The following is a 14257-nucleotide window of genomic DNA, read 5'->3' on the forward strand; positions in this document are numbered from 1 at the left end:
GGACAGAAGTTCAGAGTGACGGGCTCCCACTTGGAATCTCAGCGGCTTGGTCACAGCTATAACAGGATCTGGCAGAGGTAGTCCATTCACTGAGGCAACTGTTAACAGGCTCTCCAGAGGGGTAGTGGGCAATTGCAGAAGGTCCACCAGATCTCTGCGGATGAAATTAGCAGCGGATCCAGAGTCCGGATATGCATGGACCTAATGCTTCTCCTGGATGGATAACTTATGCTGGTCCATTATCACAGACTCTTTAGGAGCATCGACATCTGAGAACAGCATGGGTTGCTGCAAAGTAGGAACCAAACTGGAGCGGGCTCCCTCCCGTTGAACCTCTTGGAGTTGTTCACGAATCCGTATATCAATCCGGGCTGACAGAAGGATGGGGTCGTCCAGGGTAGACGGCAGATCTCGGGCGGCAAGTTCGACCTTAATTCTGGAAGCCAGTCAATGCCAGATTGCCGCCACCAAAGCCTCATCATTCCATAACAGTTCTACAGCCAGGGTGCGGAAGTGGATGGCATAGGTGTCTCCTTGGCGTAGGTCAATCAAAGATGCTGCTGCAGATGAGACTCGTCCAGGCTCCTCAAACACCATGCGAAAAGTCCGGAGGAAGGCTTGGAAGTCACGGGTCTCTGGGCCTTGTCTCTCCCAGATAGGGTTTGCCCATGCAAGAGCCTTGCCGGTGAGGAGAGAAATGATGAAAGTGACCCTTGCGCAATCGGATGAAAATGTCTTACGATACAGGCTGAAGTGGATCTGGCACTGGTTCAAAAATCCACGACAGGTACTTGCTTCTCCATTATAGCGGTCAGGAAGTGGCAAAGAAATACGCGGGTCAACACTGCCAAGAGGTGTAGTAGGAGGAACAGCAGCTTGTGCCTCCTGCCGACATGCAAGGATGTTCAACGCCTGGAGGAGTTGGTCCTGTCAAGACCGGAGGCCCAGCATATTCGCTCGCATCTCCTGTGACGTCGTCATGGTCTTGGATCGACCAGCCGGGTCCAAGGCTGAGCGTACTTTCACGAAGGGTCTGTGGACCCACTGGGCAGTACCGCCTTGGCGGTAAGGCAGCTGGCCAACAGGGAGCAGGTGAGATTCTATAGTTCTATAGGTAGCAGGCGGACATCAGGCGAGGTGAAGCAGGTCAGACGTGGATGCAGCACGGCACGACTTTGGCACAGCTCAGTGCTAGACCAGGAAGGTATGGAGTGCTAGGAATAGGAACAGGTACAGGGACTGGAACAGGGACTGGAACAGGTAACACACTAGGAGGCCATCACATAGACAAACTAGGAAACACAACAACGCTCAGGCATCGAACTAGGGGGCTGGTCCCCTTTTATAGTCCAGGGTACTCATGGTTCAAAGTTCATCCACAATGTCCGGTGCGCGCGCTGCCCCTTTAAGAGTGGGCACGAGCGTGCGCACGCACCCTACGGGACCCGGCTGAGGTGAGTGGACACGAGCGCTGGCGTCTCCTGAGGAGGAGGCTGGGGCCAGCGCTTGCCGACTCGTGGCTGCGGCATTCAGGAGGGGAATGGAGCTGACAGCTCGCAGCCACGGACATTGCAGAGTCGTTCACTTTCTCCTTTTTTCTCCATCCGGCATAGACCACTGTGACGACTTATTCCAGCCACGACTCGTCTCTGCTTCCTCTCCACCTATACCACATCCTCTAAACAAACTCGTAATCCACAGTGCCCCAGATGATAATGATCCCTTAGTGCTCGACACAATAAAAGTGCCCCATCAGTAACAGTGCCCACTTTGTGTCCCCACAGTAAAAATGCCCCCTTTGTGCCCCCAGTATATAGTGCCATAGCATCTCCTGCAGATAGTGCCACACACAGCCCCCTGTAGATAGCGTCACACAGCCCCCTCCTTGTATATAGTGTTACACAGCCCCACCTCCCTTGTATATAGTGCCACACAGCTCCCCCTTATATATAGTGCCACACAGCTCTCCTTTTTTATACGGTGCCACCCAGCTCCCCCTTTGTATATAGTGCCACACAGCTCCCCCCTTGTATATAGTGCCACACAGACCCCTCTCCCTTGTATATAATGCCACACAGCTCCCCCTTGTATATAGTGCCACACAGCTCCAACTTGTATATAGTGCCACACAGTTCCCCCTCCTTGTATATAGTACCACACAGCTCCCCCTCCTTGTATATTGTGCCACACAGCTCCCCCTTGTATATAGTGCCACACAGCTCCGCCCTTGTATATAATGCCACACAGACCCCTCTCCCTTGTATATAATGCCACACAGCTCCCCCTTGTATATAGTGCCACACAGCTCCAACTTGTATATAGTGCCACACAGTTCCCCCTCCTTGTATATAGTACCACACAGCTCCCCCTCCTTGTATATTGTGCCACACAGCTCCCCCTTGTATATAGTGCCACACAGACCCCTCTCCCTTGTATATAATGCCACACAGCTCCCCCTTGTATATAGTGCCACACAGCTCCCCCCTTGTATATAGTGCTACACAGGCCCCCCAGGAAAAATTTGTACTTACCTTGCCCTGTTCCCGCGACGGGCAGTACTTCACAGCCTCTGGGTAGCACCCTTGCGTAGGCCAGAGTTTTGCAGTGATGTCATAACGCTGGCCTGTGCAGTGATTCTTCCCAGCGCCTTATAGACTGCAGGCCTAAAGCAGCCCATACTATTCAATTGTAGATGTGTCCTGAGGATGCAGATACAATTGAATGTGGCTGTCGCTAGCACCGGGGCCCCGTCCAGTGCTAGCGACGCCATCGTGCGTCAGGGGGCCCATGCTGCCTGGCCCATATGTGGGCAGAGGCGGGTGACAGCAGTAAGCGGGTCTCTTCTTTTTTTTTTTTCATTTTGTCCAGGCCCCTGGTGGCAGTACCACCAGTAATGCCCTAATGGTGGCCCTGTCTCTAAGTAACAGATTTGTATAGAATAGAAATTGTGTTATAGTAAATTAAAGGGGAACTCCAGAGTACCATATATTGAAGCTCATCTGACTGGCAATTACCTGGTGACATTCTCTTTCTCACTTGTACCGTATAATTATTTTATCCTTTCTTTGATAGAAATCAGTATACCAGACACAGACTTCTTGGTGGGCTTGTGCTTATACACAGCAGTCAATCTAAACAAGCAGAGCTGCAGTATAAAGCATGGAAGAAGACAGACTATTTTCAGACTATTTCAGAACCGAACAGACAATGTAGCTCTGAGGAATATTTTTAGCAAGTAAGTACTATCCAAAAAGATATGCTAAAATGTAATAACATTTTAAAAGTGTTTTGAAAGGGGGTGTGTCTTAGCATGAAAGGAGCGTGGCTTACTGGGAAGGGGTGCGGCATAAAATGCACCAAAGTGCGCCAAAACTCCACCAAAATAGTGACACAAGATTCTGGCGCAAAATAAGCCAAATAAAACGTGGTATAAGGAAGAGAAAAGTGTCTAACACGTCATGAAAGATGTGCCAAAATTATCATACACTGTGATAAAGTTGGCACATTTTGTTACTGTCTGCTCTAAGTTTACCTCGTCTAACTATTAGGCTATGTTCACACGGAGTATTTTGGGGGAGGAATATCTGCCTCAAAATTCCGTTTGGAACTTTGAGGCCGATTTTCCTCTCCCTGCACGCCGATTTTCGCGGCGATTTTCACGCCGTATTTCGCCCGCGGCCATTGAGCGCCGCGGGCATAAAACAGCGCGAAATACGCTTTCTCTGCCTCCCATTGAAGTCAATGGGAGGTCAGAGGCGGAAGCGCCCGAAGATAGGGCATGTCGCTTCTTTTTCCCGCGAGGCAGTTTTACTGCTCGTGGGAAAAAGACGCCGACGCCTCCCATTGAAATCAATGGGAGGCGTTCTCGGGCCGTTTTTGCCGAGTTTTGCGACGCGGTTTCCGCGTCAAAAAACTCGGCAAAATACCCCGTGTGAACATAGCCTTAGACAGCATTAGGACCACTGTCTTATTGTTTAATAATGCAAGAGCTGAAAAACTCTGTGCTGCCATGAGCATGATAGACCTTATAGCAGAAGAACCAACAGCATCAATAATCTAAATCTGAGGAATATATTACAGCTACCAAATCTCTATTCCAAGCAGTAACAGCCTAAGAGCGGCAACACGTTCACATACAATGTTGGCTTTCCGGTGATTTAGGGCTCATTCACAAATCAGTGAAATTCTTCAGTGTACTATCCGTTTTATGAACAGATAGCACACTGACCCATTCGAAGTTATGGGGCCATGCATACAGCCGTTTGTTTTTTTGCGGATCCGTGTGTCCGTTCCGCAAATTATAGAACAGGTCCTATTACCCATGGGAGGTGAGGGATTGTTTTGGTGTAAATCATCACCATGATGGGGGTCCTACCTGTATTCTGCTCTTGGACCCTCATTCTTCTGTGTCCAATTATGTGTATAAAAAGAAGTCACTTACTATTAATCTTTTAAGCTATTACTTTTAATTATTTCAAAATATTGACAAGAGGTTCAGCTATAACAGAAGTCATTATCAATATCAGTCCATATTAGTTATTAGGAACCTCAGGTCCATTTAGACCATATTAGTTATTAGGAACCTCAGGTCTATCTAGTTAATTTTAGTTATTAGGAACCTCAGGTCCATTTAGTCCATATTAGTTATTAGGAACCTCAGGTCTATCTAGTTAATTTTAGTTATTAGGAACCTCAGGTCCATTTAGTCCATATTAGTTATTAGGAACCTCAGGTCTATACAGTCCATATTAGTTATCAACATGTGGAAGATTCTTTAACACACAACATATTGATAGTCATCGGTTATGGGGTCCTTCACACATTAATAGATCAGACCCGAGTACACCCCACACAAATGTCCTGCTCCTGCACACATTTTTCATGGATGGGACACCATGAAAATAAGTTGGAATGACATGGATGTACAGTAGTAGAACATCAGTATTTGCTTGGTGGTGGAGATGATGATGATGATGATGATGATGAGGTGACAGTGTGACTGGTCTCACCAGGATGAAGTGATCCTCTCTTGTCCCTCACTCCAGACTCTGTTGAGGTATGGTCATCCTGGCATGAATGTCCCAATCCTGCTGGAGGGATCTCAGTATCAGTGCTGGTCAGCCAGGTGGATTCAGTCTCCCTTGTCCAGCTCTCATAATAACGAGGTTCAATGGCATCAGCTCTGCTTCCCCCACAGCCCATAATCTCCTCAATGCAGCTGGGCTGAATGAAGTATCAGGGTCTTCAAGGACTGGAAGAAATGAGATGCAGTTCTGTATCCTTCTATACCTGCAGAACTATAACAAGCCCTTGAGATGTTGAGGAGCCAGAGTGGGTTGACCCTACTGAAGACTAAGGCTCATCAGATCTCTGTCCATCTCCTGTAGGCAAGGCAGTGATTTCCTAGAAGGCACATGGCACTGCTGCTTGCAGGTAACAATAAGACAATGCAGAAGTGCAATAGGGGCTAATAATGCTACAAAGTAGACTCATTGCTTCCTACAGTCCATTGTGTTGCATTAGTGTCTGCATTGAATAGACTCCCTTGTATGCTTTTCCTCCTGTGCTATGGTTTGTATCTTCTTCTCTGAGCTCAATGGACTCAGTGCCCTCCTCAGTGGTCTCAATAAACAAAAGCCCCCCTTAGTACAGGAGAATGTGGTCTGCTGACGTCTGTAGCTTTGGCTCTGAGCTCCTAGAAATGCAGGAGGATCTGATGTCTCCAGTCTTGGCTGCAGCCTGTGGATGTGATGAGGATGCAGGAGCCCTTTGTGCTGGTGTCGGAGACATAACGTGAGGAAGGTGGAGTTTTATGGATTGTAGCTTTTCCCAGTGAAATCCAGCAGAGGATCAACCCTGTGTGATGTCATTACACACTCATTGCAGCTGCTACACGTGTGATGTAGACACCTCTCCCTGCAGAGACCCAGCACTTGTGCTACCTCCTCTATTCTGCTGTCTCATTGATTCCCTGCACTGAAAAGATACAGCTCTAATTGGTAATCCCCAATGCAAAGAATTCACATACATCACCAATGATCTTTATACATTTCATCGCTATCAAATACATATATACACCATACATTACCTATATGTGTATCAATGATATGTTAAATACACTCTATTATACCTATATGCAAATCACCTGCAGTAGATGCACATCATCCGGTACCTACATGAACATCAATTACATATATTAATGTATATCATATATATTATCAAGGATATCATGCATTACACATGAATTCCATATATTGAATGTGTATCATCAATTACCTATATGCATATCTTAAATTACCTGTTTGGGTCTCACCAATTTCCTATATTAAATGTATATCATTAATCACATATGTCATGCACCGCCCCCTCAGGATCACCACTTGGAGAAACACAGTATATCAGTTTTTGCTGGAGTGTTCCTTTAAAATGTGCATCATTAAACGGGTTTTCCCAGAATCAAAAATTATCATCTATTCACAGGATAGGTATAATTTTCTGATCGTTGGGACCCCACCGATCGCAAGAACAGGAGGTTTGAACAAAAAAGATCCTCCTTACTGCACCCCCTGCAGTGCGGAGGAGCTCGACTGCCGCTCCATTTAATGTCCTCCTCACTGCGGTCGAGCAGTGAGGAGGAACAAGAGGTTTGGGACCTTGGTTCCCTCCATCGGTGGGGGTCCCAGCGATCAGGAAATTAGCACCTATCCAGTGAATAGGTGATCATTTTGATTCTCGTACAACAAAATAGGCATATCTATAGGCATATCTATAGGCGTATTATTAGCATATCATTAGCTAACTATATTCTCTTTATTACCTATGTTCATTTTAACTACATATTTATTTTCATATGAATAACTTACATTAAATGCAACTATTGGATTATCTATATACATATAATCAGTTACCTATAGTAAACAGACATCATTATTTACCTCCAGTATATACACGTATATCACCAGTTATCTTCTGTATACTAAATATACATTCATAACCTATGTGCACTTCAATCACTTACATTTAATTGTATTACCTATCTATATATAGATAATCAATTGCCCATATTACCTATATTAAATGCACTTGACTAATGGCCTATATGCATGTCATTGATTACCTGGACTATATATAATAAATGACCTAAATGCCCACCATTCAATGCCTATAAGAAATAAACATTGTCAATTCCTTTCCTGCATCTCATCAATTACCAATATGGAATACTCATCATCACTTACCGATGCAGACTATGTGAGAGCGTTACTACTGTGTAAACATTGCATATAGTACTAGAATACTAATACTAACCTTTGAGGTTTTTCCTTGTATTGGCTTATAATGCATACATTGTTACAGGTAATAACCTAAACTTACGTTTTTACAGCTTCTCTCGATGGGATCCTCTACTGTGGTATGTCATAGCATGTCCATATCAGTGACGGAGGTTTAACCATTTAATGACCTCCAGATTTGCAAATCATCATTGCTAATGCTAGGCTTACTACGAGTTTTTACCAGCAAACCAGTTTCTTTGATATGTCAGTTTGAGCCCAATGGTGAAATTTAACGGGTACTGGCACTAGTATGTGTCACGATCTGTGGGTATGTGGACCCATTGAGCCGTAGCGGGATAGCAGTTGGCCAAACAGTGTACCAAGTCAATGTATATATAGTCCAAGCACAAGGGTAACTGTAGTAGTTCAGACAGTAGCAACGGCTAGGCTCAGATAGGACCTTGGCAGTAGCCACCAGGCGTGGTGTAACACAGCAGACGTGACCGGTGGCACAACATGACTCCAACTTTCTAAGGCACAGGAACAAGGTAGCACGGGATACAGGTAGCAGGTACGGGAACACTGGGAACAAGATAACACTAAGGGACCATTTGCAAGACTAACAGTTTAGCAAAGTAAAGGGGCAGGGCCCTTCTTATAGTCCAGGGTGATCATGGGTTAATTGCTGATTATTTTCATGTGCCGCGCTGGCCCTTTAAGGCCGGGCACGAGCGTGCGCACGCACCCTACAGGGCACAGCAGAACGGAGTGGAAGTGAGTGCTGGCGTCTCCTAGGGAGGAGATGCGGGCCAGCGCTCACAGATCCATGGCTGCGGCCATCGGGGGGTGAGTAATCCCGACGATCCGCGGCCGTGGACGCCACAGTATGGATGACTGCATATTTGCAGCCATCCACCTCTCCTTTATGATTAGCATGTGTTATGATTGGGCTAATATTTGTGATGATTGGGCCAATGCTTGGACCATATAATGCCTGCTCTTGGCTGCCTTGGATGATCAGTAGGCTGGAAAATCCAGAGATTATCTGATCTTTTCCTGTTCCCATAGTAAGGGAAATATTTGGACTCCTGATGTGCCAATATCAACATTACACATCAGGGGTCTATGTACCTGGAATTGCCTCGCTGAACTTAAAAGGGTCATATCTGGTACGTCTGATTGCACCTGTCGTAATTACAAAATGTTTACAATTATTAATAATTTCCGTCTAAGAATGATTAGATTGCATTATCTATAGACATAAAAGGTGCCAGACAGTTTGATAATCGTATTTCACCGAATGCTGTATTGCGTAGTGGATCGTATTCTGAAAAATCAACCTGTAACTAGGAAAGCTCTTCACCTTGATGTGTTTCTAGTGATAAGCACAACACTACTATGGACAGTTTAAGAAGGCTACAACACAGCCACACTTTTGGGTCTATATTCCACCGGCAAAACCCTTGTGGTTCTATTAAAGCTAACCATACAAGCCAAATGGGATCTAAGATAAGTTCGGTAGAACTGTGCAGGGTCTGGATGTTGAAGCCATCATACAGCCCTAAAAACTGGGCCTTATAATGGCTAGATCTGAGACAGGCCTAAAATTATGGGTGATGTCACCAGTGTCTCTCCAGTCATCCTGCTAATCTGAACCTAGACCATCATAGGGTAATATGGTGATCAAAGTTTGATTCAGTACAACTATGCAGGGTACGGGTGTTTCTGCCATATTACGGACACTAAAATTCTGCTTATTACAGCCATGTAAAACTGTCCTAAGAGTATGGGTCATGTCACCACTGTCTCTCTAGACCAGTGGTGGTTAACCCAACATATTGTGGGGGCCTCAAATGTGGCTGCACATCTCATTTAGCCAGGGCCAGGTCAAGAGACAGGCACATAGAAAGTTAGTTATAATATAATCACATATAATGCAATTTATGTAATAAGCCATGTCGTATTCACGCTCGACCTGTCCCATCCAACGAAACTCATTTTCACAAGGGGTGCCGTATTTTGTGTGACATATTGAGCTCTACACAGATTGAGGCCTCATGCACACCACCGTAGTTGTTTATCCGCAATTACGGATCCGTAATTGCAGATAAAATACTGACAAATTCATTTCTTTCAGCCACGGACAACTTCCCGTATATATTTACAGGTGTTTGTCCGGGCCATAGAGATGAGCCGCAAAAAATAGGATATGTCCTATTTTTCGCATTTACGGACCGTGCTCCTCTACTTATTACTGTGAGCACAGCCCACAAAGGACACTACCGCGGCCCGACCGTGCAGTATTTACTGACCGTAAATACTGCACGATCGTGTGCATGGGGCCCAACAATGAAAGGAACATTTGGTATATGTGCTTCATGTGCTTGGCTGCACCAAAAACTTTTGCAATTGTTATCTCCTTTCTTCCCAATCCTTTTTCTTCCCTTCTATACTGTACCTTGATTTTTTTATTTCGTTTATCTGGAAAGATACTGTACATCTGGAGAACTATATATGGAGTAAGAAAGGTTCAGTGATGCCATTTCCTCCGCAAATGATGGCTAATCGCTTGCAGAGGAAATCTGAAAGCATGATCTAATGGAAATGTTGAACTTTGCACCTTTTTAAAGTGACCTCCTTGGACTCTACTGACGTCACTGCTTCTAAAGCGGACAGAAGATTTGACGGAATAATAGCGAGATTTTCAAGTTCATCTCTTCTGCTAAGTGGTTTTAAACTTTATTTTTTTGGTCTGAAAACGATGGTGTTGGGAATCTTAAGGTCAAAGTCAAATGGGAAAGCTTTATTTCAAATTGCAGGCCCCCTGTAATAGAGCTGATTGTAGCGGATCCCGCTGATGGGACCTATTACAATCAGCAGTAATCTCTATAGGAAAAGCAGTGAAATACATTACATGGTGCACATTGAAATGGATGTCCACTGATTATAATTCTGCAGGTTCTGGTCTCAAGACCCCCCAGTAAATACCGTAGTTGATTTTGCCAGGGTAAGCCACGGGCCAGCCAGGCAATATACTGATCAAGAAAACATGTAGCTCAGGAAAAACAGTACAAGGAAAAGGAGATCTTGCCTTTAGCACAAGATCACTGCTTCAAATGAAGACATGACAGCTGGAATCCAGTTGATTGCAATAAATATCCTTACGCCATGAACGCCATGAATCGTTTTCTGCCAAAGCCGTTTAATAAACATCCTCTATCGTCACAACTACATAAGGAAACGTCATTGTGAATTGCCAATTGTTATTTGCTCCATCACATTAGATTAACATTGGCAGTCAGAATCACTTGAAGGCAAGGATGATATATCAAAAGCAGGTAGTGCCTCTATAAGGTTCTTCTTATTAATAACCTGCTAGAATCAATCAGTTCGAAGGACTTTATCAGTGCTGTCCAAGTACTTCCATAAAGGTGACCACATCACTGGTATAATTTCCTGCAGGCCCAGTGCTATAAAATAGGGAGATATTTCTCGATGCCTAACAAAGCAAGCAAATCTCACAGCTGTCCCAACAGGATCACTTCTACCAAAATGAGTTCTCCTGGCATGAAAAGCAAGTTAAAGGGGTTCTCCGCTTTTACAATCACTTTTTATTGTAAGGGTCCTCCAAAATTTTGCAGAATACAGTTTTTTTTACTCATAAAAACATGGAAACAAGTGTTCAATTGCCCTGCAGTGCCACCACAGAAGAAATGAAGCAATATATGGTGTCCATTAAAATTAATGGGCGGTCTATGTAATGTACCTGTCATGTTTGGTTCGTGGACCCACTGGGCCGAACCGCCTTGACGGTATGGCAGCTGGCCAACAGGGCGCAGGTCACAGTCTATAGTTAGTATAGTGTACCTGTGGCAGCTCGGACAGCAGCAAGGCAGGCTCGACTGGGACTAGGAAGCAGGTAGACGTCAGGCGTGGAGTAGCAGGACAGGCACGGAATACAGCACAGCATGACTACAGCTCAGCACAGCACTTGACCAGGATAGCACGGGATACAGGTTACCTGGGAACTGGAAAACACTAGGAGACGATTTGCATAGACAAACTTTGGAAACAACAAACAATGCTCAGGCATTGCAGGGAGGGGCACAGCCCTTCTTATAGTCTAGTGTGCTTCTGGGAGCAATCAGCTCAATCTCCCACTTGCGTGCGCGTTGGCTTCTTAAGTCTGGACTGAGCTCATGATCGCACCCTGGTGGTCACTGTGGAACAGGACGGGCGTATGTGCAGACATCTCTGGAGAGAAGGGCGTCGACTGGATGGAAGGAGTTTGTGGTCAGCGATCACGGATGTTACAGTACCGACATGCTGGCTCCTGTTATAGATTTTACATCGAGCCCGGGAACTTAAAGTTACCTCCTCAGTCCTGCAACCTATGAGGTGCCGAGACAGGATCGTTGCGTAGGACGACACAATCCAGTGACGTCATTGCGTTGGTATGCATAGGGATCCTGTCCCAGCGTTTTAGAGGCTGCAGACATAACATGGCCTGTAGCCTAGTGTATGGCAGAGCAGGGAGGACGCAGATACAATTGAATACGGCTGTCGCCAGTTCAAGTTGCCAGGAAACGGTCCGGGACAGTAATTTGGTGGTATTGTCTCTGTAAATTCGGGACTGTTGGTAACTATGCAATTGCTACTTCTGCACCCCCTATAGTAACACCCCTGGCTTTGACTTTTAAATTGATATTACATGAAAACTTTTTTACTGATGGTTGGCACAATTTAATGGGTACTGCTGTGGCTCACTCTACTGGTTGGTATACATGGTCATTAGAGTGAGGGCTCTCAGTAAGTTGGCACCACCGTATAGGCCCTACCTGAGGACAGTTTGCTATAATTGATCACTGCTACTTTAAGCACTTCGGGTGGTGTTGGACACTTAGTCTACATAGTATCGTCTATCGGATGTGACTATGAATGTTTATAAGGGGTAGTTTATTTGTATGTGCTATGGCAAGGATTATGATGTGAAGCAAGTGTAAAGATGGGCCAGCACACATTTCCACTGGGGTATATGGTGCAATATTTTTTGTTGGCAATTTGGAGGACTAGTTCAGAATTTAAGTGCATCTAACTGTCCTAAAAATTGTTATGATTTTAGTGGCATTTAAAGGGCAGTATTATTCTCAATGCCATTGATTATTAGTTTAAAATTTAGACAGATTTATGGACTTTCTTACAATGTACTGGTCAGCTGATAAAGATGGTAAATAATAGATGATGAATTCCGTAGGGACACAGAAACCTACATGCTCATAATACACAGCCAAGCAAATATTTACTTAACATATGCCACACAGTATATTGCTTATTAAGGGACTAATAGTCAGAAGAACAGACTGAAACCTCCACCATTATACGAGCATGTGCTACACAATAATAAATTGAAAATATACGTAGACACTTATGTTATTCATGGGCTATTTTTTTTCGTCTGCTACGCAGGTTGTCATGGTAACATACGTTGGGTTGCTAACCCTGGTGGGATTTCCCATTGTCCAATCAGTGTTGTACTTTGTAGGGTATTAATGAAACACAAGGACTAGTCTTCACTTGCTGTTGGCTATGCGTGGTCTTGTTTTACTTGGTCTTATGGAAAATATTAATTCCAGGAAATAACCAATATAATAGCACAATAAACATATATGAAGTAATTCCGTATAGAGGTGTCAAGTGCTACATACAGTTATAAAGCACGCATTATAAGAATGTAATCTGTAACAACTATATTTTCTTGCAGTCAAACTGCCTGTACATGCAAATCTGTAAATCAAAAACTGAAACCTTTGACTTTATTATTTTTATTTTTTTTAAATAAAACAATATTTTAGGTGATTTTAAGCAATTTTTGAAGTCACTTTTATTCATTTTTTTTTTCACTAAACATGCTGTATACATAGAAGCTGTATCTGTCACGTTGGGTTCCTGGACCCACTGGGCCGTACCGCCTTGGCGGTATGGCAGCTGGCCAACAGGGCGCAGGTAACAGTCTATAGTTCGTATAGGGTACCTGTGGCAGCTCGGACAGTAGCAAGGCAGGCTTGGCTGGGACTAGGCAGCAGGCAGACGTCAGGCATGGTGTAGCAGGACAGGCGTGATATGCAGCACAGCACGACTACAGCTCAGCACGACACTTGACCAGGATAGCACGAGATACAGGATACAGGTACGGGAAACACTGGGAACTGGAAGACACTAGGAGACCATTTGCATAGACAAACTTTGGGTATGACAACAATGCTCAGGCATGGGAGGAAGGGGCTGGGCCCTTCTTATAGCCCAGGGTGCTCTGGGAACAATCAGCTCAATCTCCCACCTGCGTGCGCTTTGGCTTTTTAAGTCTGGACTGAGCTCCCAAGTGCACCCAGGTGGTCACTGTGGAACAGGATGGCCGTATGTGCAGAAATCGCTGGAGAGAAGGGCGTCGACTGGATGGAAGGATGTGATGGTCAGCGACCACTGACGTTACAGTACCGTTTTCTTTCCCAAATCCAGCAGTTCAGCTGAACTAACGGCTCGGCTGATGGAATCGGCTGAGCGAGAACAATACATCTTCTATGTATACAGGACACATAGAAGCTGTTTAATAAAAAAGTTAAATATATTTTTTAAAATAAAAGTCAATTAAAAAAAGTGCTTAACCCCTTCCCAACATGCGCCGTATATATACGGCGCAATCGGGAAAGTCTTCCCGCAAAGCGCAGTACCATTACGTCGCGGTGATAGTGCGGGCTCAGGAGCTGAGCCCGCACCATCACCGCCGGGTGACAGCTGTATGTTACAGCGGGCACCCTGAGGTATCCGCCAGGACAGGAGCTAGCATCCGATCCGGCCAATTAACCCCTCAGATGCTGCGTTCAATAGAGATCGCAGCATGTGAGGAGTTTTTAGACACCGGCACCCCAGCAACGTGATCGCTGGGTTGCCGGTGGCTGCAAAGGCGATCGGAGGCCTAATACTTA

The 14257-nt window shown here is 45.0% G+C and overlaps 1 protein-coding gene across 1 annotated transcript in view; it reads right to left on the minus strand.

Annotated features, from left to right (window-relative positions):
- The window catches only part of BAALC (BAALC binder of MAP3K1 and KLF4), a 69507-nt gene extending 63568 nt beyond the window's left edge, over nucleotides 1-5939 (minus strand). Inside the window, exon 1 of the mRNA XM_075827996.1 lies at nucleotides 5010-5939. Coding sequence (XP_075684111.1) covers nucleotides 5010-5202 — 193 coding nt within the window. The 5' untranslated portion in view covers nucleotides 5203-5939. The remainder of the gene's footprint in view (nucleotides 1-5009) is intronic.
- Between the last annotated feature and the right edge of the window lie 8318 nt (nucleotides 5940-14257).

The sequence above is a fragment of the Rhinoderma darwinii genome, chromosome 5 (genome assembly GCF_050947455.1).
Source record: "Rhinoderma darwinii isolate aRhiDar2 chromosome 5, aRhiDar2.hap1, whole genome shotgun sequence".
Classification (NCBI taxonomy): domain Eukaryota; kingdom Metazoa; phylum Chordata; class Amphibia; order Anura; family Rhinodermatidae; genus Rhinoderma; species Rhinoderma darwinii.